Here is a 26,697-nt window from a genome sequence, read left to right as displayed (position 1 = left end):
AAAAATTAATACATCAGTTTTGGGTGTAGAGGGATAACTAGTAAGGTGGAAATTAAAGATTGCTATTTCAAGCTGGGCATGGTGGCTCACACCTGTAATCCCCACACTTTGGGAGGCTGAGGCAGGAGGATCACTTGAGTCCAGGAGTTCAAGACCAACCGGGCAACGTAGTGAGACCTCATCTCTACAGAAAAAATAAACAAAGTTAGCCGGGCATGGTGGCCTGAGCCTGTAGTCCTAGCTACTCCAGAGGCTGAGGTGGGAGAATTGCTTGAGCCTAGGAGGTGGAGGCTGCAGTGAGCTGTAACCAAGCCAATGCACTCTCAGTGCACTCTGCCTGAGTGACAGAGCAAGATCTGGCTCAAAAAATACATACATAAATAAAAAGGTTGCTATTTCTTTTTTTTTCCTTTTTATTTATTTATTTTTGAGATGAGGTCTTGCTCTGTTGCCCAGGCTGGAATACAATGGCATGATCTCGGCTCACTGCCACCTCCACCTCCCAGGTTCAAGCAATTCTCCTGCTTCAGCCTCCCAAGTAGCTGAGATTACAGGTGCATGCCACTGCGCCCAGCTAATTTTTGTATTTTTAGTAGAGATAGGGTTTCACCATGTTGACCAGGCTGGTCTCAAACTCTTGACCTCGAATGACCCACCCACCTTGGCCTCCCAAAGTGCTGGGATTCAGCCTGAGCAACCATGCCTGGCCAAAGATTGCTATTTAAAGTTGCCATATGCTTGGCAATATCTATCAAAATTACAAGTGCACAGACTTTGAATTTCTCCAACTTTACCCTTCAGCTGTCTATGAAAATGTGCAAAATGGCATGTGTATGTCATGGTACAAACAATGGAATGTTATGGGATGTTCTGCAGCATTTATAGAAGAAGGTAAAATAATCTCCAAGATGGTTGTGACATGAAAATACTACTGTGCAGGAATGGTGGGAATGGGGAGGATATCCCCGTATATGGGAATGGCCGTATATACATGGATATATGTGCAAATGATTAACTATCTCAGGGGAGAAACACAAGAAACTATTAACCTTGTTTATCTCTGGATGCCTGGTGACAGAAATAAAGGGACCAACTTTTCACTGTATATTCTCCTGTAAATTTTGAGTGTGGGCAGGGCATGGTAGCTCATGCCTATAATCCCAGCACTTTCGGAGGCTGAAGTGGGTGGATTGCTTGAACTCAGGAGTTCAAGAGCAGCCTGGGCCACATGATGAAACCCTGTCTCTACAAAAAATTAGCCAGGTGTGGTGGCGCATGCCTGTAGTTCCAGCTACTCAGGAGGCTGAGGCAGGAGAACTGCCTGAACCCAGGAGTCCGAGGCTGCAGTGAGCAATAATTGTGCCATTGTACTCTAGCCTGGGCAACAGAGGAAGACCCTGTCTCTGGTTTGACAAAGATGGTTCTTCCCAGTGTCCTTTGGTATGCAGAGCATCCTGGAAGGGAGTTGGACAGTAAGACTTCCAGAAGACTATTGCAAGCCAGCCCACTCCCTCCTGCTATGAGGCCTCCTTGGAGAATGGGGGTGGTCCCAACTGAGACTCTCTGGCAGGAAATGACATGAAGGACTCCCAAGGGGCTGCCACCTTCCACAGGGCAAATGGTTTATACTGGGGAACTTATTCCTCCACCAAGCCTTAGAGATTGACGGGGCAGGGGGCTGGGGCCAGTGTATGGCTGTGGCTGCAATACCCTCCTGCCCCAGCCTCACCCCGCCACTCCACCCAGTTTTATTGTGGAGGTTGTGGTTGTTATAGCAGCTGGCATTGATAACCAACTGATAGCCTAGACATTTGCATTTTACAGAGGCCTTACTTCTAATTGATAGAAATTTAGACCGAATTAAAGAGAAAATACTATTTCAGAGAATTAAAGTTCACTCCCATTGAGGAGAAGGGGTCCTTCGAACAATCCCCTGAGTCTTAGAGTCAGTCTGGTGCCACGCACCTCTGTGTTTTAAACCACCCTGTGGAATTCTGTCTCTGGAAACAGGAACCCGAGAAGGGTTACTGCAGATCAGGACTGAAACGTGACCAGGCTCAATTCAAGTGAAGTCAACAACTATTTCTGGGTTCCCCTCCGTACCAGGCACATGTCTAAGCCCCGGCCCACATTATAGGCTTCATGGCAGCCTCACCTTTCAGATCCAGGAGTCCACATTGCACAACTCCAGGAGTTCAAGGCTGAGCAACACAGAGAGACCCTACCTCTAAAAAAGAAAAATTAAAATGAAAAAATAAAAACATAAAGCTGTTGGCAGCTGCCACAGACTCAAGACAGCCTGGACAACTCTTTGCATTAAATTTCAAATCTCCCGACAAGAAAACTGCTGTGTTTTCCATCATGCAAACTGCCAGGCATGGTGACTCATGCTGTAATCCTAGCACTCAGGGAGGCCAAGGCAAAAGGATCGCTTGAGCCCAAGAGTTCAAAACCAGCCTGGGCAACATGGCGAGACCCCATCTTTACAAAAAAAAAAAAAAAAATTCAGGCATGGTGGCATGTGTTTGTAGTCCCAGCTACTCAGGAGGGTGAGGCAGGAGGATCACTTGAGCCCAAGAATTCCAGGCTGCAGTGAGCTGTGATCGTACCACTGCACTCCAGCCTGGGGGACAGAGCGAGGCCCCATCTCAAAAAACACACAAGCAAACAGACATCATGGCAAGAAGCAGCTGTGACCCACCTTCTCCCACTCAGTGAGGACTTCTCTTAGGATGTCCCCAACCCACTGCACCCACAAGGCTTCTCTGCACTCATCTGGTATCAAAGCTGGGAGCTTTCTTTTGCAGAGGATTGCAGACACATAGCAGGCATTGTTTAAATAAGTTTTTACTTCTCCCTCAATAAGATATTTGAAATGGTTTTTATATTTCATATTAAAAATAAACCTAAGAGTCCAGAGAAACTTGCCACCAGTTCTGGAGCCATGAGCAATTCTCTCCTCCCTCTGGCCTCAGTTTCCTTGTCTGTGAGATGGGGAGAATCTTTGATCTTGATCTTTAGTGGGTCCCCCCTCCATGGCCCCCATGTGAACAGATCTCCGCTTTAGCACTCTCTTCACTCTTCTTGACAGTTCTCCCCAACTCCCAAGCAATTCCAGACGTTCCTATGGGGCTGTGATTGACAAAGCTATTGGCAGGTGCCACCTACGTGAGCCACATCTTTTCCTGGAGCCACGCAGGAAGAAGCTTTGTCCTCCACACACAGAGCCGGGATGAAGCAGGGGCAAAGGGGAAAGAGGTGACAGGCACTGGTGGCTGGGAGTGCTTCCTGCTGCTCCCCGGAGCCCCCAGCCCTGCTGGCCCTCGGGGAAGCCAATCGAGCTGATGGCAACAGAGGGACGGCCTGGGAAACCCAGCTACCTGTCTGTTGGTCACTGTTGTCGAGGGCAGGCTGAGAAGGACGTGGGCCAGGTATAAGGGAGCCGTCCCTGGACTTCCTGGGGCCCATGAGAGCTCCGATGGCGAGGCAGGACAAAAGCCTATGTCTTCCTTATCACACTGTAATCTGAATCTTGTTCCTCCTCCTGAGGCCTCTGAGCAGCTATCCTGTTGGTGTTAGAATCAAACACCACCGAGGCATAGTGAAGTTCTTCCCTGGGGGAGGCCTGCAGAGAGAAACCAAGAAACTGAAGACTTGGGAGAGGCAAGGGAAGAAAGGACCCCCAACATAGGATGGAGGAGGGAGGACACCTGAGGGGCTTTGGGGAGGCCTCACTGTAGAGGCTCCACTGTCCTGGCCTCTTTTTCTCTATGATCCTGTCCACCCAGCTGCTCCTCCCCAACTGGGCAAGCAGCAGCACAACATCCCCAGCATCAGAGGCAGGAGGCTCCGGGGGCTCCTCAGGGCTGACCCAGCCTGGTCCATTCTACAGGGAAGAAACTGAGGCCCTGAGACCTGGCTGGGCTCCCCCGAGACACCTCTGTGCTTCTCTTAATGAAATATTCTTGCAGCCAGGCACAGTGGCTCACGCCCTTAATCCCAGCACTTTGGGAGGCCAAGGCGGGTGGATCACTTGATGTCAGGAGTTTGAGACCATCCTGGGTAACATAGTGAAACCCAGTCTCTACTAAAAATACAAAAACTAGCTGGGCGTGGTGGTGGACACCTGTAATCCCAGCTACTTGGGAGGCTGAGGCAGGAGGATCGCTTGAACTGGGGAGGCGGAGGTTGCAATGGCCAAGATTGCACCACTGCTCTCCAGCCTGGCGACAGAGTGGGACTCTGTCTCAAAAAAAAAAAAAAAGAAAAGAAAAGAAAAAAAAAGGAAAGTTCTCACAATGAAGCAGCCATGGATCCCTTTCTGCAGAGGACCCCTAGTTCTCTAGGTGGAGTTGAAGCCAGTACAAGGGTACTGCGTTGGCCCTGCAGCTCTGATTAACTTGCTGTACTGTGGGCATGAGTCCCAACTTGTACCAAGGGGGCTGGGAGAAGAGTAAGACCATGTGCCATCCACTTTAAATCATGAGACAACAAGTTAGAACAAGGCTGTTGCTGGTCCCAGGCCATGCAGCTTCGTGGACACAAGATCATGTCATGCAAGGAAGGAGTCAGGCTTGAGTGCAGGGGCGCTCAGAAACTTGGCCAGGAGCTGGCCGTGTGTGGTGGCTCAGTCCTGTAATCCCAGCACTTTGGGAAGTCAGGGCAGGCGGATCACTTGAGGTCAGGGGTCCGAGACCAGCCTGGCCAACACGGTGAAGCCCCGTCTCTACTAAAAATACAAAAATCAGCCAGTGTAGTGGCAGGTGTCTGTAGTCCCAGCTACTCTGGAGGCTGAGGCAGGAGAATTGCTTGAACCTGGGAGACAGAGATTGCAGTGAGCCAAGACTGTGCCACTGCATTCCAGCCTGGGGGACAGAGCAAGATTCCAAAGAAAGAAAGGAAGGAAGGAAGGAAAGAAGGAAGGAAGGAAGGAAGGAAGGAAGGAAGGAAGGAAGGAAGGAAGGAAGGAACTTGGCCAGGAGCCATCCAGGACCCTGGGCCCCCAGACCACCCTCATCCTCATGCAGACAGCTGGCGGGAGGTTGGGGAGCGGTGCGGCTATCAGGGGACCCGGAAGTGGCAGGTCTGGATCCCCTCTTCTCCTGTCAGGTGCAAAACGGCGGCCTGGGGAGAACGGTACCAGGCTGGAGATATCCCAGGGAGTTGGGCCACTTTTCCAGGCAGACCAGCAACAATGTCCCCTGTCACCCTGGTGCCAGCCCTCCATGGCACCACACGACTTGTCTGAGGGGCCTCTTCAGCTCCCAGGCCTGGGGGTCCTTTAAGCTTCCCTGCTGATGCTTACATCTCTCCCGATCCTCTCTGCCAAGTGACCCCCAGCTTCTGCTTGAACTCTCCCACTAGCAGGTGGGTCACGACCCAGGGAGGCAGCCCCCATCCCATTATCCCAGTTGAAGGTGGCTGCGCCCAAGGGTTGACCCACAGCGGGTCACAGACAAAAACCTGGAAAGCAGAATTGATGTCAAAGAGATGATGAGACCAAAACAGTGAGAAGTCACAGGTTCTCACCTTGGCTCATGATACACAGCAGGTGCTTAACCCATGCTGGACTTCACGGACTGTCAGAGCCATAGCTGCTGGCCACCCCCAAAAACCCCCCACCACAATGACACCAAGCCCTCCTAAGGACCTCTGCTCTGGCAAAATCTACACTTGCTCCATCTCCATGTGGCCCTGTCCCTGACAGGCACAAGATCACCAAGCCGACCCCTTCCTTCCCCTTCTGCCCACCCTCCCAGGGGTGCCCTGGCACAGCCCAGGGGCCGCATGCCCAAAAGCCGGGCTCCTGCACTTACCACAGTGCTGTATTCCACCTCCACCTCCCTTGGTGGTGCTGGCTTTTCCTGCAGAGGCCACATCAGCAGCTCCAGATTTGCGTAGTGCAGCTCACTCTGCTTGGCAGCCTGGGTGGGCAGGAGGTCCCAGGTGGGTGTCCACGGAGCCCTGCAGCCTCTGTCCCTGCGTCTCTGGATGTGTCTCCCCTTCCTCTATGCTCTGAGCACCTCAGCCCCCACCTTCCCCTTCCTGCCTCCACCCCACTCCATCCAGTAGTTTAATGTTCCCCAGGTCAGCTTGGCTGGCAGGGCCTCCCTTCATTCCATTTGCCTTGGTGGGGAGGGGACAGGCTGGCCAGGACTCAGAACAAGACCTAGTGACCACATCTCCCAGCATCATTCGTCCTGCTCTGGGTGAGCTCCCCGCTCCATCCATCCTCCATTGGCCGATGGGACTGTCCAACTCCCCAGCAGCCTCTGTACCCTCCGCCCAGCCACCTGATACACCTCCTGCTAAAGCCCCCCTTACCTGCTTGGGGTTCTGGGACAGCTCTGAATGGTCACCAGCTAGAGACAAGAGGAGAGGAAGGAGGTTGAATCCCGGAACAACGGCCAGGATGGAGGACCCTACAAGCCTTCTGGGAAAAGGCCTTTCCCTAGAGACCTCAGCCCTGGGGACCTATCCTTTCAGGCCTGAAGCATGGTAGGAACTCGAGGGTTTGTTGAGTGAGTAAATTAGTGACTTAGTAAATGAATGAATGAGCACAGGATGAGTGAATAAATGGAGAAATAGAAAGATTCCAGCTGGGCCGGGCTCCGTGGCTCACGCCTGTAATCCCAGTGCTTTGGGAAGCCGAGGAGGGCAGATCACTTGAGGTCAGGAGTTCGAGACCAGCCTGGCCAATAGGGTGAAACCCTGTCTCTACTAAAAATACAAATATTAGCTGGGCATGGTGGCACACGCCCTGTAGTCCCAGCTACTTGGGAGGCTGAGACAGGAGAATCGCTTGAACCTGGGAGACGGAGGTTGCAGTGAGCTGAGATCATGCCACTGCACTCCAGCCTGGGCAACAGAGCAAGACTCTGTCTCAAAAACGAAAAAAAGAAAGAAAGAAAGGAAAGAAAGCTCCCAGCTGGAGGAGAGGGACCAAAACAAGCTCTCAACACGGGATCTCACACAAATGTTTCCAGGGGAGAAAGGATGCCACTGAAAAGCCCTGTGCATCTGGGGCTTAGGGCTGCATCAGACTGTGGGAAGTTGCTGGGGCCTCTGCTCCCATCCTCGTGCCTGAGGTCTGCCCTCCCAGACAGCCCACCTGCCTGCTGCCCCAGGCCATAGGGAAGGAGGCCTGTCAGCCCCAGGGAAGCCAGCTCAGGCTCACACAGCCCTGGCTGCTGGCACCTGCTCTATAAGGGTGCTGCCTATGAGTACAGCCCTGTACACCCTAACCCTTTCACCCCAGGAGCCCGGACCAGGTGGGCAGCGGGTGACACACACACTGCTGATGCCCTTGGTTAGGTCCACAGCCAGGCAACCCCAGAGCCCACTGCACTGGATGCCGTGGGGATCTGTGGGCTCCTCCCCCAGAATTAAAGGGGAGGAGCCCACAGTTGGGAGACACAAGACCACGTATAGTGACGGGCTTGCTGAGCCACAGCTGACCTAATGGAGCGCGCAGCCGGGTACTCTGGGGTGCGAAGTGCCCTGCTTCCAAGTGCTGTGCGCAGGCACCACACTGCCCTCCCTGTCCCCACCTGGGACAAGTGTTCTGATGGGAAGGAGAAAAAGAGCTGGTGGGGAAGAGACAGGAGTTCAACGCCCGGGAAGGAGGGTGGTAGTGAGAAGGTTTGGGGGAGCCAGCGGTAGGGGAAGCTCACTGAAGGTAAGACCCAGTCTACCCCAATCACAATGTTGTCCCCAGGGCCCAGCACAGGCCTGGCACACAGTAGGTGCTCAGGACAGCTTTGTTTTGTGAATGAATGAGCGACAAATGTGGGCTGGGGGAAAGAGTGGGGAGTAGGTGTGATGAGGCAGGTGTCAGGCTCCAGGCAGGGCAAGGGGAAGTCAGCCCCAGCCACACAGTCAGGGGATGGGGCACGGACTTGCAAAGCAGGGGACAGAGAGTCAAAAATGTTGGAATAGAAAGCCTTTATGTTGTTACTGAGGATGGGTTACGGGAAGCTTAAGACACCAGTAAACTCTGCGTCTGTGATTTTTAGAACATTTACTAGCTGGGAACATGGTACCATATGTTAAGTGCAAAAATGTAGGTTTTAAAGAGAAGGAGTGGTATGAGGCCAATTTGTTAAGACATCGCAGATGCATGACTGGGTGTGGTGGCTCACATCTGTAATCCCAGCACTCTGGACTTGAGCTCAGGAGTTCAAGACCAGGCTGGGCAACATAGTGAAACCCCATCTCTAAAAAAAAAAAAAAATTTAACCATTAGCCAGATGTGGTGGTGAGCACCTGTAGTCCCAGCTACTTGGGAGGCTAAGGCAGGAGGATCACTGGAGCCCCGGGCAGTGGGGGGTCGAGGCTGGAGCGAGCCAAGATCACGCCACTGCATGCCAGCCTGGGTGACAGAGTGAGACTCTGTCTCAAAAAAAAAAAAAAAAAAAAAAGAGAAAAAAAAGAAATCATAGATGCATTTACATAGGCATAGAAAAAAAGACTGGAAGGATATACCTCAGGGGCCAGTGGCTGGTTTTCTCTAGGTGGTGGGGTTTTTAGTTATCATCGATGATGGGGGATTTATTTCCTTCTTTGTGCTTTTGCTCATTTTTCAAACTTCCTACAATAATCACATACATCCTTTTCAAGGGGGGAGGAGGCTCTTTGAGGAGCCAGAGACTTTCTGGGTGAAAGGGCACAAAGGAAACCGAAAGGGGCTCAGAACTGAGACAACCCAGTGGCATCCACGTGGGTGCTGAAGTTTAGGATGGGGTTACCAGAAAATGACACACACAAAGCAGATGGGAAAGAGGAAGTGGTTTTCTTCCCATACACCCTGCACAGATCTACTGAGGCTGATTTCTCCGCCAAAAGCCTGGGCGCCACAGGAGGCACTGGGGGTATGTGTGAGCAGTGCCCCCCACCAAGCATGCAGCAGCTTATCCTGCAGCTATGGGACAGGATAACCCCATCTTTTCCCACCCCAGTCTCACTGCAGTCTTGGAAGGCTTTGGACAAAGATTCCCCTGAGAATCTTCTGCCTGTGGAATCTTCAACTCTCTGAACAGGGAGGAAGCTTCAGGCTTACACTTGACCTTGGCCAGGGATCTGCAATCTAGAGGACTGGTGGCCACACCTCCACTTGTTCCTCTGTTCCTGTGCTTATTCAATTTGCCTATCAGCTATTTATTGAGCATCTACTTACTGAGTGCCAAGAGTTCCTGTTCTCTCTTTTAATCTGAGCTCAGAGGAGGGCAGCTGGACTAGAGATTGCCTGGAGGCCCCTGGGGTGCCTGTTGCAGCTGGAGATACTGAATAACACATTAATTTGACAAATATTGGTTCTGTACCTCCTTGAAGCACATGCCTGTGGGAAGGCAGGTGAGGACACCAGCAATGACAATCTGGTTCCCAAAAGGCTGTGACAGCACAGGTATAGCCAGGAGGGGCCCCAAGCCACTCTTTGGAGTCAAAGAAAAGGTCCCAGAGAAAAGAAAGTCTGAGGACCACTGTTGGAGTCCACTGGGAGTGAGCTGGGGAGAGGGGGCAGGGGAGGCCCTCCAGCCCAGAGCAAACCCAGAAGGAGAGGAGAGGCTGAGGTTGAGGCTGTCATTAAAGGAGATACAAGAAGTTGGTTTCCAGGGTGCGCGGACGGGGAGAGGGAGGTGGGTAGAGCCAGATCGTGGAGGGCAGTGACTCCTGTAGATACCTGGACTTTTTATGGTGGGGGAGACCATGCAAGGGTTTATTTTATTTTATAGACACGGGAGCCTTGTTGTGTTGCGCAGGCTGGTCTTGAATTCCTGGGATCAAGCAATCCTCCCATCTCAGCCTCCTGAGTAGCTGGAACTACAGATGCACACCACTGCACCCAGCACACCATGCCAGGGTTTTAAACAGAGGAGGGTCATTGCTTCATGGGGCAACCACCCTTGGCCTGGAAGTGGGAAAGCCTCCTGCTTGGGAGCCACCTCTCACAGCCTGTAACCACCACGCACAAGGATGCCTCCCATGGGACCTGCCCTGTAGGATCACCTAGGATGTGTGGTCTGGGTGTCACATTTCATAGCAATACTGTGGGACGTGGACATAGCTTTGAAGATGAGCGTCTGTGGTCAGGGCCTGACCACCCCAGGTGGGGCAGAGGGGTGTGGGGAGCCAACTCACCTTTGATCCATTTCTGAAACATCCTCCAGGCTAGCAGGGAGGCCCCCACCAACAGAAGCAGCAACAATGCCAGCAGGGAGAGGAGCAGCGGGAGCCTGGAGGAGGCACAGGATGGTGAGGGCGGGGCCAACTTGCCTTCTCCAACTTACTTTTTTATTTTTATTTTTTATTTTTTATTTTTATTTTTTGAGACAGGATCTGGCTCTGTTACCCAGGCTGGAGTGCAGTGGTGATCATGGCTCACTGCAGCCTTGAACCCCTGGGCTCAAGTGATCCTCCTGCCTCAGCCTCCTGCGTAGCTGGGACTACAGGCACAGGCCACCATGGCTAATTTTTAAATTTTTTGTAGAGACTCAATCTTGCTATATTGCCCAGGATGGTCTCAGACTCCTGAGCTCAAGTCACCCTCCTGCCTCAGCCTCCCAAAGTGCTGGGATGACAGGCATGAGCCAATATACCTGGTCTCCTTCTCTAACTTTTTAAGTAGATAGATAAGGTCAATTAAAAAAAATAGACAGTATAAAGCCCCCTTTCTACACACCCCCCATTTACAGATTCCCCAATTTCCCCACATACACACACGTGCTATTCTTAAGAACCTTCCAGAGTTTCTTTATGTGTATACAAGCAAATACGAATGTACGGGATTTCCTTTCTCTTTCACACAAAGGAGACCTCGTCTAACACTATTCTGGTTTTACTTAGCAATACATCTTAGAGGTCTTTCCACGTCAGTACATAAAGAAGTCCCTCACTCTTTCCTATAGCTGCAGGGTATTCCAACACATGGATAGACTGTGATTTATTTAAATGTTCCCACTGAATGGGCATTTCCCCCAGTCCTTTGCAATGGTAAACGTTGCTTATAAGTCGCCTTGCAGCTCCACCTTTTCACACCTGACCACGCAGCAGCAGATTGACCAGGAGGCTGATGCAGCCCAGCTTCAGGTCCCTCCATTGCTTGGGCCCCTTCCTTCATGCCTATGTTTGCATTCATAATTTTCTCATCTTTTTCTTAGATTACCCACCCACCAACCCACCCCGCAAATTGCACAACCTTCAGGCCCCACAGAACCCAGCGCTGCCACCTATGTGTATCTACAGGTTAAACTTCTGGAAGTGGCATGTTCAAGCCTGAATTTTGCCTTGCCTTATATGTTGGCAGAAGCCTGTGGAGGGGTTTATGGATGTTGTCCAGTAAAGAATCTGGCTGGCCTTCATCCCTAGCTCTTAGGAGGGAGGCTCTAAATCCTTGGAATGTCCCAAAAATTAGGAGTGTCTTTGTTGTTCATGAATCACACCTAGACTTTGGTAAGATATGAGACAATAGGATGGGGCTGGTCACCAGAAAGACCAACCACGTAATTAGAGATTTGGAGCCCTGAGCCAGCCCAACCTCCCAAAGAGGGACTGGAGGTGGAGACAGTTCAATCACATCATGCCTATGTAATGAAACCCCAATAAAAACTCTGGACACCAAAGCTTGGAGGAGCTTCCTGGTCGATAAATATATTGAGGTGCCGCAGGGAGGGTGCAGGTGATGCTCCCTGATTCCACCTGGAGAGGGCACAGAAACTGTTTGGGATCCTCCCAAGCCTTGTCCTATGTGTCTCTGCATTGGCTGGTCCTAATCTTTATCCTTTATCCTTATGATAAAACTGTAATTGGAAGTATAATGCTTTCCAGAGTTCTGAGTCTAACAAATTATTGAACCTGTGGGGGTCCTGGGAACCCCCAAATTTGCATCCAGTTGGTCAGAAGTGTGGTGGCCTGGGGATCCCCAAAGTTCGACTGGTATCTAAATCAGGGCGGTCTTGTGGGATCTGATTTAGATGTGGAAGCTCTTCACCTGTGGGGTCTGCACTAACTCTGGGTGGATAGTGCCAGGATGGAATTGTGGGGTTTTGTGCTAGAATAGGGAGTCCGTGAATCCCAGAAAAGGTTTGTGACTGCACGTCTTTTTCTGGGGAGAGAGTCCATAGATGTCAGATTCTATGTGGGGTTGGTGACTCCCAAAAAGGTTAAGAACCACTATTTAGAGAGGAGAACTCAAGGCTCTGGAGTCACATAAACCAGAATTGGAAGCTTAGCCTTGGCCTCTTGTAGCTACTTGACTGGGCAAATTGCTTAACCTCGCTGAGTCTCAGTTTACTCATCTGTAAAATGGGGATTGATGTGGGTTGGCTGCGTCCCCACCCAAATCTCATCTTGAATTGTAGCTCCCATATAATTCCCACGTGTCGTGGGAGGGACCCAGTGGGAGATAACTGAATCATGGGGGTGGTTTGCTCCATACTGTTCTTGTGGTAGTGAATAAGTCTCACGAGATCTGATGGCTTTATAAGAGGAAACCCCTTTTGCTTGGTTCTCATTCTCCGTCTTGCCTGCTGCCAAGTAAGACATGCCTTTTGCCTTCTGCCTTGATAGTGAGGCCTCCTCAGCCATGTGGAACTGTGAGTACATTAAAACCTCTTTCTCATTATAATTTATCCAGTCTCGGGTATGTCTTTATCAACGGTGTGAAAACAGACTAATACACGGAATGACGACAGTACAGGGCTGCAGTGAAGGGCAAGTGAGAACACTCATGTGAAGCGTCTAACGCGGGCCTCGTAGGATGTCACCAGCCGTCAGTAACTATCACTTTCCTTCTATCTGCCCCCCAACTTCCCCCCTACCTGAGCCCCCTTCCAAAGCCAAGGGCAGGTCCAAGCCGGGGTGTTCAGACTATGGCTTCCAACCTGGGCCTGGGGCAAAGGGAGCGATGCACACCTCCAGCTGGCCCACATGGCCAAGGTCCCCGCCCTGGGCTCCTCCTCTTAGCACAGGGCTCCCTCCATGTCTCAGGGGCTAGGGTGCTTACTGTGAGTTCACCACCTCCTCATTTTCCTCCTGGATGCTGGCACTGTGGGTGGCACCCACTGCAAACAGGGTAGTGGATGATACAGGTGGAAATGCAGTTGTGATTGTTGAGGTCTTGGCCGCAGTGATACTTGCAGGTGTCATTGACGTTGATGCTGGTGGCAAAACCACAAGTCAGACCCAGGGAGCTGTCCTCTGGCTCTCCCACCACTCAGGATGCCTTTTTGGTTTGATTTCACACAAACTGCCCACTAAGGAAGGGGGCAGGATGCAGGACCCTGGGGCTAGAGTCTCTCCAGGACCCTCCTGGGCCAACTGGGCATTTCTGAACAGGACACGGGTGCCACTCCCAGTGGTCCTGATTTTCCATCCTGCTGATGAGGGTCCAGGTGCTCCTGCGAACCTCCATGCTGCAGAGGAGTCTGTCTACACTGCAAATCTGACCTGTCATGTGGTAAGGCTCCCCCTGAGGGCAGCAGCTTCCCATCTGGCCCCCCAGCCTCTCTGTTCAACCCCACCCCTCCCCCACTCAGCTGCACTTCCGTGGGGGCTGAGCCACAGGTGCACTCCTGGCTCCTTCACAGGCAACGCTCTCTCAGCCTCCCTGTCACTGGACGCTTCCCTTCTTCGATACTGGGCAGACATGTCAGCTGCTCCAGGAGAGACCCCCTGACTGTGTTCCCCTGGCCCCCACCTCTCTCTCTCTGATGCACACACACACACACACACTGTCTGCTTCACGTCTCCGATCTGATTCCTGCCCCAACAATTCCAACCGGAGCCTATTTAGGCGCTGAGGGAAGGAGGGGCTCACCCGGGAACACGGACACCTCAACCTCGACAACGGGATCATGAAAGTCTCGGAGCCACGGTGTATCCACCCCACACCAGTAGGTGCCTGCGTCCTCCTCTGTGAGATTCTCCAGGGTCACTGTGAAGCTGAGGTTTGCAGGACTGTCCCTGATGGACACTCGGCCGTTCCTTTTTCTTGCTGACCCTTTGGTCTCCACAATCTTGTCACATAGGAAAATCTGTGGTGGTCTGCACCAGTATTTGTTGAGGGTCCTGTGTGCCTCCTCATAGCGACACTGCACTCTCAGGGATCCCCCCACAGGGCCCGCCACGGTCCTGCGGTCGCTCGGAGCAAAACATCCTGGAAAACACAAGCCAGAGTCCCAGGTCCTCCTCAGATGAGCCTGGTCAGGGGTGCCCTGGGGTCAGGGCCGCATGGACCCTGGGGGTGTGGAGGAGGCAGCGGCAGGCAGAGAGGCCTTGTCCACCCAGGAGCGGGGACTGAGGATGAGAGGCTACCTCCGCACACAGGTGGGAATGGGGCAGAGGCTTTCCATGGAGACTGGAAGAGCTCAGGCTGGGTGCCCTGGTGTCACCTCCTCCAAAGATTCCCCGACTCCACATCAGCACCCCCAGCCCTCAGCCCCTGACTCCTTCACCTCATATCAGCCCCATCAGCCAGATCACAGCTTGAGTATTCTCTTTTCTGCTCTACCACCCTCAAGATTTTGCTCATAGCAGCCCCTTTCTCCAGCCCCCTGCCTCCTTTCCCTTACCCTTCCCACCCTTCTCACCCACCAGGGGCCTCCTGCTTCCAAACATGCCAGGAGCATGAGAACTCACCCCCAAGCACCTGCCCTCCCGGGAGGGCCACCCAGCCCTGGGCAACCCCGCAAGAGGAAGACTGGCCCACATACTGATCTGGTCCCACCAAGGGGCAAACCCGGGCAGTAATAGGGTTGTCAAGCCATTTTGACAAGAATACTGGCTGGGTACAGTGGGTTATGCCTGTAATCCCAGCACTTTGGGAGGCTAAGGCGGGTGGATCACTTGAGGCCAGGAGTTCGAGACTAGCCTGGCCGACATGGTGAAACCCTGTCTCTACTAAAAATACAAAAATTAGCTGGGCGTGGTGGCATGCGCCTGTAATTGCAGCTACTGGGGAGGCTGAGGCACAAGAATCGCTTCAACCCTGGAGGCGGAGGTTATGTTGAGCTGAGATGGCACCACTGCACTCCAGCCTGAGTGACAGGGTGAGACTCTGTCTCAAAAAAAAAAAAAAAAGAGTCACAAACGCAGAAGGCTTGCTGACGAAAACTTTCATCCTGTGTCTTACCTGAGTTTGCCCAGCTCTCCTAGACTTAAATCTCGGAAATAAATGAGCTTCCTTGAAAATTATGTCTGACATCTTCCCAAATAATTATCAGATGCAAAGCAAGGAGAGTAAGGTGATGGCTTGAAGCTAGTGTTGGCTGCCAAGCAGAGGACACATGGCCCCTGCCCCAGGCAGATACGCACAGGCCTGCTGGGCAGTTGTGTGTGCAGTGTCTCAAGGCCCTTGTAATTCTGTGATTAGGCCCCATATTGTCCAAGGATGGTGGGGATGGGGGCTTGCTCTTCTTTCCTTGGGTTAGAACTCTTTGATTTTTTTTTTTTTTTTTGAGATGGAGTCTTGCTCTGTTGCCCAGGCTGGAGTGCAGTGGCAGGATCTCGGCTCATTGCAACCTCTGCCTCCCGGGTTCAAGCGATTCTCCTGCCTCAGCCTACCGAGTAGCTAGGATTACAGGCGTCCACCACAACCGGATAATTTTTGTGTTTTTAGTAGAGACGGGGTTTCACCATGTTGGCCAGGCTGGTCTCGAACTCCTGACCTCAGGTGATCCACCTGCCTCGGCCTCCCAAAGTGCTGGGATTACAGGCATGAGCTACTGCGCCTGGCCAGAACTCTTTAATTTTACTTACTGTTTCAGATGCTAAATGTCCTCACACATGAGACTTTGGGACCACTTGAATGAAAGCCTCAGGGGGGTAGGGGTCTCCTTCTTATACCTTCAACGTCTACAGGTGCCTTGCACCTGTAGGCCCTCTATAAAAACTTCAGTGCAAGCTTCTCCTGGACCCCATTGGCTCCACACCCAGCCCACGGCTGCCCAAAGATAAGCTCCTCTGTGCCTCTCCCAGAGTCCCACCCAAACCTCTCCTCGCCTGGATGTACACATCCCCCTGCAGAGAAGGCCTTTCTAAGCTTGTCACAGGTGTGATGCTTCCTGAGGCTCTCAGCAGCAATTGCCAGGACAAAGCAGAAAGATCCTCAGAACCATCTGCGTTTACATCTCTACCCTATTATGTATCAGCTGTGTGTTCCGGGGCAAGTTAGTTAACCTCTCTGAGCTTCAGACACCTCGCCTATAAAGTGGTGACAATTGTCCCTGACTCATATGGCCTTTGAGGGTGTTAAATGAGATCACAGGTATAAAATGCCTGGTAAATAACATTAGGTTGAATCACATGAAATGGCTGATATTCAACTTTTTGACCAAGACAACAGGGTTTCACATGACTCCAGCTAATAAAAATAGATAAACTCTGGGCTGACTAAATAAGACATGACAAGAGAAAAGGATCATAGATGAAGAAAGAATGAAGAGTCAAGATATTTTGCAGAAATTCTCTACATAAAATTCATAAACTTAGATGAAAGTTATTTTCTAGAAAAACACAAATCACTAAAATTGACACATATTAAGTACTTAATAAGTAAATGGAGCCTGGGCAACATAGTGAGATTCCATCTCTACAAAAAAATACAAAAGTTAGCCAGGTGTGCTGGTGCACACGTGTGGTCCCAGCTACTCAGGAGGCTGAGGTGGGAGGATCATTTAAGCCCAGGAGGTTGTGGCTGCAGTGAGCTATGATCGCATCACTGCACTTCAGCCTGGGTGACAGAGTGAGACCCTGACTCAAATAAATAAATAGGCCAGGTGCAGTGGCTCATGCCTGTAATCCTAGCACTTTGGGAGGCCAAAGTGGGAGGATTGCTTGAGCCTAGGCATTTGAGGCCAGCCTGGGCAATGTGGTGAGACCCCCATCTCCACCAAAAATACAAAAAATTAGCCAGGCATGGTGGCACTTGCCTGTATTCCCAGCTACTCAGGAGGCTGAGGCGGGAGGATCACTTGAGTCCAGGAGGTGGAGGTTGCAGTGAGCTGTGATCACACCACTGCACTCCAGCCTGGGCGACAGAGTGAGACTCTATCTCAAAAAAAATAAATAAAAACTGTCAGTTCCCAGCCCTCCTTCACCCAAGACACTGTTCCTGCTCCCTGTCCTGACCCGATTCCCTGCCTCTCCTGGGCTGCGAATCGTCATCTTTCTTTGTCCATGTTTTGGCTTCTCTCCTGACCTCAGTGACCCCACCACCTCTGCCCACTGCACCCAATCCTGTCTCTCGTCCTACCTCCAGTGTCTGACTTCCCTTTGGATTTAGTTTCTTTCTCCCTCTCTCTCTCTCCCTCTAGCTCTCTCTCTTTCTCTCTCTCCTGATTAACTTCTCTCCTCTGAAATCTTGGATAAAAAACTGTCACCCAATCATCTCCCCAAAGCTCTGTTCCACCTGTGAGGGTGTCATTATAATTTAGAGATTGCGAAGTGTCAGAAAACCCTCCATTTACTTCCCCACTTACCTGGAACGATCACACGGATCCCCAGTGCTCCCAGGCTTGTGTTTCTGCGCTTTCTCTCTTCCAACCTGAATCACCACGCCAAACCCCTCTAATCATAAACAGGAGACTGGGGACCACCTTGGGGCCAGGGTCCTCTACCAGGATATTCCTCTGTCATCTTAATGTTTTCCTTGAAGATCACAGAATCTTGACCCATTAACTCTCAGGTAAATGACGGAATTGTCCAACTCAAGAGGTCAGAAGAGGAACACACACACCCACACACAACACAGAAAGAACCAGGTCATCTTTCACGAATTGGTGAATTCACAGAAATCAGTGAATTAAGAAACAGAAAAACAGTGGAGTTAGTATATACATTAATAAATGGATTTTTTTGTAAGGGGTAAATGATTAATTATTTTATTTCATTTTTTTGAGACAGAGTTTCGCTCTTGTCGCCCAGGCCAGAGCTCAGTGGCATGATCTCGGCTCACTGCAACCTCCGCCTCCTGGGTTCAAGGGACTCTCATGTCTCAGCCTCCCGAGTGGCTGGGACTACAGGGTGCGCGCTACCATGCCTGGCTAATTTTGTGTTTTTAGGAGACACGGGGTTTCACCATGTTGGCCAGGCTGGTCTCAAACTCCTGACCTCAAGTGATCCACCCGCGTTGGCCTCCCAAAGTGCTGGGATTACAGGCGTGAGCCAACGTGCCTGGCCTCAAACAATTAGACTAGTAGGTAGTCAGACCAAAAATAAAGAAGACACAGATATAAAATTCAAAAGAAAAATTTGCAAATCTCTACAAATAAGTCTGCAAACCTGGGCGACACTGATGATTTTTTAGGAAAATATAAGTCATCAATGTAGGCCAAGAATAGACTTTTTTTTTTTTTTAAGAGACGGGGTCTTGCTTGCTATACTGCCCAGGCCAGTCTCGGACTCCTGGGCTTAAGCTAACCTCCCACCTCAACCTCCTAAAATTCTGGGATTACAGGTGTGAGCCACTGCACCCAGCTAGATTTTTTTTAATGTAGACCAGAAATGATGAGTGTTATTAAGAAATTCTTTCCCTTCCATCAAAAGAAAAGAAGCAAAACTCAGACAGTTTTACAAGCTAGTTCTCTAAAAACTTCAAGGAACAAATAATTTCAGTTTTATGTAAACATTTGCAGAGAACACGGAAACAGGGAGATCTCCCTAATTCTTTCCATGAAGCCAGCATAATATATCAAGACAAACATCTGACCAGGTCTCCTAATGTAGTTCACCTCCTTCATAGCTTAAAGGATAATAATAATTTCTATAAATAATAAAAATGGTATTTTGTTGGGGCCGGAGGCCAAGGCTGGCAGATTGCCTGAGCTCAGGAGTTCGAGACCACCTTGGGCAACATGGTGAAACCCCGTCTCTACTAAAATACAAAAAAATTAGCCAGCAGTGGTGGTGGGTGCCTGTAAGCCCAGTTCTTCAAGAGGCTGAGGCAGGAGAATCGCTTGAACCTGGGAGATGGAGGTTGCAGCGAGCTGAGATCAAGCCACTGCACTCCAGCCCTGGGTGATAGAGTGAGATTCTGTCTCCAAAAAAATAAATAAAAATAAAATAAAAAATGTTTTGTAGGGGCCAGGTGTGGTGGTTCATGCCTGTAATCCCTGCATTTTGGGAGGACAAGATGGGAAGATCCCTTGATCCCAGGAGGTGGAGGCCAGCCTGGGCAACATGGTAAGACCCTGTCCCTAAAAAAAATTAAGAATCCAGCTGGGTGTGGTGGCACACACCTGTAGTCTCAGCTACTGGGGAGGTTGAGGTGGGAGGATCACTTGAGCCCGGGAGGTGGAGGCTGCAGTGAACCGTGATTGCACCACTGCACTCCAGTTTGGGTGACGGAGGGAGACCCTGTCTCAAAAAAATAAAAATGTTGGCCAGGCTTGGTGGCTCACGCCTGCAATCCCAGCACTTTGGGAGGCCAAGGTGAGTGGATCACCTGAGGTTGGGAGTTTGAGACCAGCCTGACCAACATGGAGAAAGCCCATCTCTACTAAAAATACAAAATTAACCAGGCATGGTGGTGCATGCCTGTAATCTCAGCTACTCGGGAGGCTGAGGCAGGAGAATCACTTGAACCTGGGAGGCGTAGGTTGCAGTGAGCCAAGATCGCGCCACTGCACTCCAGCCTGGGCAACAAGAGCAAAACTCCATCTCAAAAAATAAATAAATAAATAAATAAATAAATAAATAAAAGTAAAAATGCTTTGTGAATAGTCATTGGTGGATCCCTTCTTCCTAATAATGAGAAGCTCTGGTCCTTTTTCCCTGAGTCAGCAACAAGGCAGGGACAACCACTACCACTATGTCCGCTGGGCCTCACTCCGGCTGTACCAGCCAATGAGTCAATGGGAGAAAGAGAAACAGATATTAGACAGGAACTGAAACCTCCCCATGCACACCGATCCTACGAAACAGAAGAACACCCAAGAGAATCGCAGGAACACCTGTTATGGGAGGATGACCCGTTTCCAAGTCAAGACACCAAAAGTAATAACCTTCCCACAGACAAGTAGTTAGCAAATATAATTGCAGAAAACCTCCGATCTGTAAGGAAAGCAACCACAAAGACGTAAAATATCCTAGGACTAGGCCTGAGGAGTCTGCACAGGACCTGTCTGAGGAGAGCGGTGGACGTGACTGAAGGCACAGCAGGTGACTCTGCGGGAGGAATCCCTGCGCTTGGACAGGGAAGACTCAACTCCATGCTTCTCCCTAAAGATCTCAGCGCTTCTCTGCCCGATCTTTTCTCTCCTCGCCCTCCCCACCACCTTTTCTGTCCCCTCTGTCCCATATCCCCTTCTTGGAGAGGACTGACCCCTGGTTCTCAGGCCCACGCAGGGGCTAACCCCAGCCAGGCCTGCCTCGGGACTTCCCCCTGCTCAGGCCCCAGCCGCTGGGCTGCCCTGGTTAAATCTTCGCATTCCAGAGACTGTCGACCTGCTCCCCACCCCGACCCTATCTCCCTCACCGCCCCACCCCCTCCTCCGTACCCTGCACCTAGTGAGCCCGGCATCTCCCCCACCCTCCCCACACCCCCCTCCTCCATACCCTGCACCCAGTGAGCCCGGCATCTCCCCCACCCTCACCACATGCCCCTCGCAGTCAGTGGCTGCCACTCTCCACCCACCCTGACACATCCTGCCTCTCGTCCCCCTTCCTGTAAGAATTCAACTGAAAACCTAAAAGGTCCCTTTTCTGCACCCACCCCTTATCACTCGCCCCGCTGTGGTTCAGCCAAGGTACGTGGGTGCAGAGCCGGGAGAGGCTCTGGCTTCTTCCTCTCCCAGGGGTGTGGACCTTCATCTGTCCATCTTATATGGTAGACAGAGCGCACCCCATTCTGCGTTCTGCACGGAGTCCAGACTCGGGGCGTCTCATGTGACACCTGCCCTGCGGCCCTGCCCCTCGCACCCTCCCTCCCTGCTGCAGACTTTCCCGGGAAGGGAAACTCTCACCTGGGACCCAGAGAAGCAACAGAGCCCAAGGCAGCCACATGGTCCCTTCCCCAGCACAGGCGGCACTTGCAGCAGCTCCAGGCCCCACCTGGACCCGAGGGGAGAGTCGCGCCTCCAAGGCCCCGACTTCTGCTTTTCTTGGTGCTGCGCTGCTTCCTTGTTCAGCTTCTTTTGGTTCTATTTCTGGAGCCGGTCAGAAAATGCAGGAAGCTGGTGAGCCCCGACTAAGACTTACCAGAAACGGCACGTCCTCCTTAACCCAGGTTGAGGCTGCAGGTTCTTCGGCTGTTTCTAGTGATGAGACCTCTCCCTGTAGTGACTCCGTAGCTTGCAGGACTAATCCCCGACTCTCACTTCCCCGGGTCTCCTCCTAGTGGAAGGCCCAATAACTCCTCCCTCCTTTCCTTGTGGTCAAGATGGGCAACCCTGGGGGTGGGACCCGCTGAGCTGGCTCCTCTCACCCTCGGTGGTGCCCACGAGGAGGCTGCCAGGGGGAACTCCCCTTTCCTGAGTCCCTTCCCTGAGTCCCTTGGAGGTCCAGGCCTGGGCTTCGGGGCTGAGGGAAGGGGAGTTGTCATCGTGACTCCAGAGTCCCTGAATGGTTCCTAGTCTTGGAAATGTGTCCTCAACTTGACACAGAGGTCCTCCAGCCATGCCTTCCTTTCTATATAGCCCCATTGGAGCCAACTCGGGGCTGGGCACAGAGCAGGGACTCAGCGAGCCTGCAAGGACCCCTTTCCTGATCCACACAGAGTGCAGACTCTAAACACACACACGCTCACACTCACATACACACACTCACCCACACACTCACAAACACACACTCACATACACTCACACACTCACACACACCCACACACATTCACACACTCACATACACACTCACACACACCCACAATTCACAAACACACACACTCACCCACACACATTCACACTCGCATACACACACATTCACACATTCACAAACACACACTCTCACACACACTCACATGCACACACATTCACACACCCACACACATTCACAAACACACACTCACATACACACATGTTCACAAACACACGTTCGTGCACACTCACACACACTCACACACACTCACATTCACACTCACACACTTTCACAAACACATACACACAAACACACAAACATTCACAAACACACAAACACACATTCATGCACATACACTCACACACTCAGACATTCACACAGCCACACACATTCACAAACACACTCACACAAACACACACACACATTCACACACCCACACACATTCACATACACACACTCACATACACAAACACATTCACACACTCACATACACACACAAACACACGTTCATACACTCACATATACACACACAAACACACAGGCACTCTCACCCACACATTCACAAACTCACATTCACACACAAACACAAATTCACACACACTGATACACACAAACACATTCACACACATACACATTCACACACATTGAAACACTCAAATTCACACAATGCACTTACATATACAACTGAAATACACTCACAGATTCACACACACACAGGCACATTCACACACAGTCACACACACACAGTCTCACACACGTGCCTTGAGTAGGTGCCCCAGCTTGCACAGAATGACCAGGTGGGCACAGGAAATGCCACTCCTAATGTGTAATGCGTCACCTGGGAGCTTGCAGTCCCCAAGCTCAGAGTGTCCATCCACATGGAGCCCTGTGCCAGTTATGGGATCCCAAGAATACCCTTCCCTCTGGCTCTTTTTGGAATTTGTCACTTTCCTCTTCCTTCTGAACACAGGGGCGCCTTGCCCACGAAGGTATCAGGAAGCCAAGGAGACCTGTGGGCTCTGCTGCTGGAAGATTCAATGACAGAGCCTGGTGGACATTGTGGAAATTTTCATGATGATGCAGTCATAGATTAACTAAACCTCATTAAGATCCAAGACACTTCGGGGCCGGGCGCGGTGGCTCACTCCTGTAATCCCAGCACTTTGGGAAGCCGAGGCAGGTGGATCACGAGGTCAGGAGTTCGAGACCAGCCTGGCCAACGTGGCAAAACCCTGTCTCTACTAAAAATAAAAAAATGTGGCGGGCACCTGCAATCCCAGCTACTCGGGAGGCTGAGGCAGGAGAATCACTTGAACTCGGGAGGCAAAGGTTGCAGTGAGCCGAGATCGTGCCATTGCACTCCAGCCTGGGTGACAAGAGCAAGACTCCGTCTCAAAAAAAAAAAAAAGATCCAAGACACTTTGGATCATGACACTGTTGAGCTGAACATAAAAATGCAGGAGATGCGTCATATTCGGTGGCTTATGTGGCCTGATCATTGCAAAGTTTCTCAAAAATTATTTTTTGATTCAACCATGACCAAAAAGGCGCTGCTGCAATCTTGAACGTCCAGGCCAGACAGAGAAGCAGAAGGCTAAGTTCTGGCGTGGCTTGTCCACTTACCACCGAATGAACTTGAGCAAAGCCTGTGGCTTCTGTAAAACGTCAATAATGACAGCTCCTCTGTGGGAATAAATATTATAATGATTATGCAAATACTGAAATGTCAGTGTTCCTTAACATCCTCAGGTCAGTTTTTTCTGAGGGAATACATCTCTACTTTTGATGAAAGGTAATAGGAAAATTGGATTCCACAGGAAGTGCGCTTTACACTTTAATCTATGGGATGCAATTCTCCTTAGGCACATAGAGAAACACCTGACTTACTGCAAAGGAGAAGGGATCAGGGGACTTAGACCCTGCCACGCCCATCCTGCTCACCCCATCCTGTCCACAAACCCAAAGGAAGAAACAAAATGGTGCAAAATAACCACAAAACAAAACCGGCCGCAGCGCGAGGCCGGCGCGCGGGGTCGGTGGCGGTGGCGGCGGCGAGAGCGAGGCTTGGGCCCAGGCGCAGGCCCAGGCCAGGCAGGAGCGGCCGCAGCGGGGGCGGCAGCTCCAGAGGCTTTGGCCCAGCGGCCCTGCAGGCCTGGAGCGGCAGCCGCGGGCGCCGGGGGACCCAGGGGGCGCGGCGATCAGCCCCGGCGCGCACCCGCCGCCCCTCCCCCCCCGCCACGGGCGGCCGCGCAACTTGCGGCCAAACTTTCCCCCCGGCCTCCCGCGCTCGGATGGCGGCCCGCTGAGTTGGCCGCAGCCCCCGGGCGAGCGGCGGCCAGGCCAGAGGACGCCCCCTGCGCGGCTCGGGCTGGGCCATGGCCCGCGCGCCCCCGCCGGGGCCCCAGGGCGGCGGGACGCGAGTCCTCTGGGTCCCCGGCCCGCGCCTCTAGCGCGCCCCTCCCGGCCCCGGGCCCGGCCCCGCGCACGCGTGGGAAAGTTGGCCTGGAACCAGCCCGACCAGTTCCGCCCGGGCGCGAGGACCGGCCGCAGGAAGTTGCTGCAAAACTTTTTTGGGGGGTGCAGCCCGTGCCCCCCGCGCGCCGGGGCCGAATGCGCGCCGCGTAGGGTCCCCCGGGCCGAGAGGGGTGCCCGGAGGGAAGAGCGCGGTGGGGGCGCCCCGGCCCCGCTGCCCTGGGGCTATGGCCATGGTGACCGGCGGCTGGGGCGGCCCCGGCGGCGACACGAACGGCGTGGACAAGGCGGGCGGCTACCCGCGCGCGGCCGAGGACGACTCGGCCTCGCCCCCCGGTGCCGCCAGCGACGCCGAGCCGGGCGACGAGGAGCGGCCGGGGCTGCAGGTGGACTGCGTGGTGTGCGGGGACAAGTCGAGCGGCAAGCATTACGGTGTCTTCACCTGCGAGGGCTGCAAAAGCTTTTTCAAGCGGAGCATCCGCCGCAACCTCAGCTACACCTGCCGGTCCAACCGTGACTGCCAGATCGACCAGCACCACCGGAACCAGTGCCAGTACTGCCGTCTCAAGAAGTGCTTCCGGGTGGGCATGAGGAAGGAGGCGGTGCAGCGCGGCCGCATCCCGCACTCGCTGCCTCGTGCCGTGGCCGCCTCCTCGGGCAGCCCCCCGGGCTCGGCGCTGGCGGCAGTGGCGAGTGGCAGAGACCTCTTCCCGGGGCAGCCGGTGTCCGAACTGATCGCGCAGCTGTTGCGCGCTGAGCCCTACCCTGCGGCGGCCGGACGCTTCGGCGCAGGGGGCGGCGCGGCGGGCGCGGTGCTGGGCATCGACAACGTGTGCGAGCTGGCGGCGCGGCTGCTCTTCAGCACCGTGGAGTGGGCGCGCCACGCGCCCTTCTTCCCCGAGCTGCCGGTGGCCGACCAGGTGGTGCTGCTGCGCCTGAGCTGGAGCGAGCTCTTCGTGCTGAACGCGGCGCAGGCGGCGCTGCCCCTGCACACGGCGCCGCTACTGGCCGCCGCCGGCCTCCACGCCGCGCCTATGGCCGCCGAGCGCGCAGTGGCCTTCATGGACCAGGTGCGCGCCTTCCAGGAGCAGGTGGACAAGCTGGGCCGCCTGCAGGTCGACTCGGCCGAGTATGGCTGCCTCAAGGCCATCGCGCTCTTCACGCCCGATGCCTGTGGCCTCTCAGACCCGGCCCACGTTGAGAGCCTGCAGGAGAAGGCGCAGGTGGCCCTCACCGAGTATGTGCGGGCGCAGTACCCGTCCCAGCCCCAGCGCTTCGGGCGCCTGCTGCTGCGGCTCCCCGCCCTGCGCGCGGTCCCTGCCTCCCTCATCTCCCAGCTGTTCTTCATGCGCCTGGTGGGGAAGACACCCATTGAGACACCGATCAGAGACATGCTGCTGTCGGGGAGTACCTTCAACTGGCCCTACGGCTCGGGCCAGTGACCATGACGGGGCCACGTGTGCTGTGGCCAGGCCTGCAGACAGACCTCAAGGGACAGGGAATGCTGAGGCCTCGAGGGGCCTCCCGGGGCCCAGGACTCTGGCTTCTCTCCTCAGACTTCTATTTTTTAAAGACTGTGAAATGTTTGTCTTTTGTGTTTTTTAAATGATCATGAAACCAAAAAGAGACTGATCATCCAGGCCTCAGCCTCATCCTCCCCAGGACCCCTGTCCAGGATGGAGGGTCCAATCCTAGGACAGCCTTGTTCCTCAGCACCCCAAGCATGAACTTGTGGGATGGTGGGGTTGGCTTCCCTGGCATGATGGACAAAGGCCTGGCGTCGGCCAGAGGGGCTGCTCCAGTGGGCAGGGGTAGCTAGCGTGTGCCAGGCAGATCCTCTGGACACGTAACCTATGTCAGACACTACATGATGACTCAAGGCCAATAATAAAGACATTTCCTACCTAAAAAAAAAAAAAAAAAAAAAAAAAAAAACCACAAAACATGAGATAATTCAGGAAGTTGCACATTCCGGCTGTGTCCCGATAACCATCAGGTGACATGACTCAGGGGGAGGAGGAGCTGAGGCCACAGGGCTGAGGCCCATTTCCCAGGGGTGAGGGTGAGAGGTGGTCCCACAGCAGCCACAAAACTTCTGATCAGCTCTGAAGTCTCTTCCTGGTGTGGACACACGTGCTCAGAGGCCAGTGAGGGGTGCTTTCTGGGAAGATCTGCAGCAGCAGCATTGAGTCCTGTGAACCACCCAGTCCTCAGAAAAGATGTGGGGAGTGGATGGGCTGTAGTTTCTCAGCAGAACTTCCCTTTTGAAAGCGGCCCAATCTCTAGAGCCACCCTCCCGCCAGGGCAGCCTGGCTGTTCCCCATCCACTCTGTTCCTTCCTCCCCCTGAGCTTGAAGCAAGGAGGGCCTTGACCCCATGGGTGCCACTCAAGGGCGGCCCAGAGGCTGGGCACTCAGAGCTGAGAGGCGGGATCAGGGTGGC

General features: G+C 52.9%; 2 protein-coding genes across 11 annotated transcripts; one reads left to right on the top strand and one right to left on the bottom strand.

Moving 5' to 3' along the window:
- Positions 1-24,825, bottom strand: CD300A (CD300a molecule). Of its 10 annotated transcripts, XR_010110713.1 has the most exons (11): positions 24,698-24,786; positions 22,622-23,466; positions 20,958-21,140; positions 13,814-14,152; positions 13,001-13,154; positions 10,138-10,232; positions 6,325-6,362; positions 5,817-5,924; positions 3,381-3,625; positions 2,156-2,227; positions 1-184 (listed from the first exon to the last, which is right to left on the bottom strand). XR_010110713.1 is itself a non-coding variant. In XM_057300268.2 (10 exons), the coding sequence occupies exons 6-10, from the start codon at positions 13,141-13,143 to the stop codon at positions 3,500-3,502; spliced, it is 510 nt and encodes a 169-aa protein (XP_057156251.2). In that variant the 5' UTR covers positions 13,144-13,154; positions 13,814-14,152; positions 17,475-17,701; positions 20,958-21,140; positions 22,622-23,466; positions 24,698-24,786; the 3' UTR covers positions 2,830-3,499. The 10 variants fall into 10 exon arrangements, 8 of the variants coding, with proteins under 8 accessions (XP_057156251.2, XP_034798717.2, XP_054957449.2 ...); XR_010110712.1 differs by lacking the exons at positions 1-184; positions 2,156-2,227 and adding an exon at positions 2,830-3,132; XM_057300268.2 differs by lacking the exons at positions 1-184; positions 2,156-2,227 and adding an exon at positions 17,475-17,701 and having other exon boundaries at positions 2,830-3,625.
- LOC117976605 (nuclear receptor subfamily 2 group F member 6-like) lies at positions 24,314-26,198 on the top strand. Its single transcript, XM_034942825.3, has one exon. The coding sequence runs from the start codon at positions 24,483-24,485 to the stop codon at positions 25,695-25,697; it is 1,215 nt and encodes a 404-aa protein (XP_034798716.2). The 5' UTR covers positions 24,314-24,482; the 3' UTR covers positions 25,698-26,198.
- Positions 26,199-26,697: the final 499 nt, after the last annotated feature.

Source organism: Pan paniscus, chromosome 19, assembly GCF_029289425.2.
Source record: "Pan paniscus chromosome 19, NHGRI_mPanPan1-v2.0_pri, whole genome shotgun sequence".
Classification (NCBI taxonomy): domain Eukaryota; kingdom Metazoa; phylum Chordata; class Mammalia; order Primates; family Hominidae; genus Pan; species Pan paniscus.
The sequence above is the reverse complement of the archived record's forward strand: the minus strand, read 5'-3'. Positions and strand labels throughout refer to the sequence as shown.

Excerpts from the sequence above, each read along its gene's own strand:
- CD300A (XM_034942826.3), bottom strand. The coding sequence starts at position 20,997 with ATGTGGCTGCCTTGGGCTCTGTTGCTTCTCTGGGTCCCAG. Across the intron at positions 10,233-13,000 it reads GAGGAGGTGGTGAACTCACA|GCTCCCGCTGCTCCTCTCCC; the intron begins GTAAGCACCCTA and ends TGCCTCCTCCAG. Across the intron at positions 3,626-5,816 it reads AGGTGGAATACAGCACTGTG|GCCTCCCCCAGGGAAGAACT; the intron begins GTAAGTGCAGGA and ends TTCTCTCTGCAG.
- LOC117976605 (XM_034942825.3), top strand. The coding sequence starts at position 24,483 with ATGGCCATGGTGACCGGCGGCTGGGGCGGCCCCGGCGGCGACACGAAC.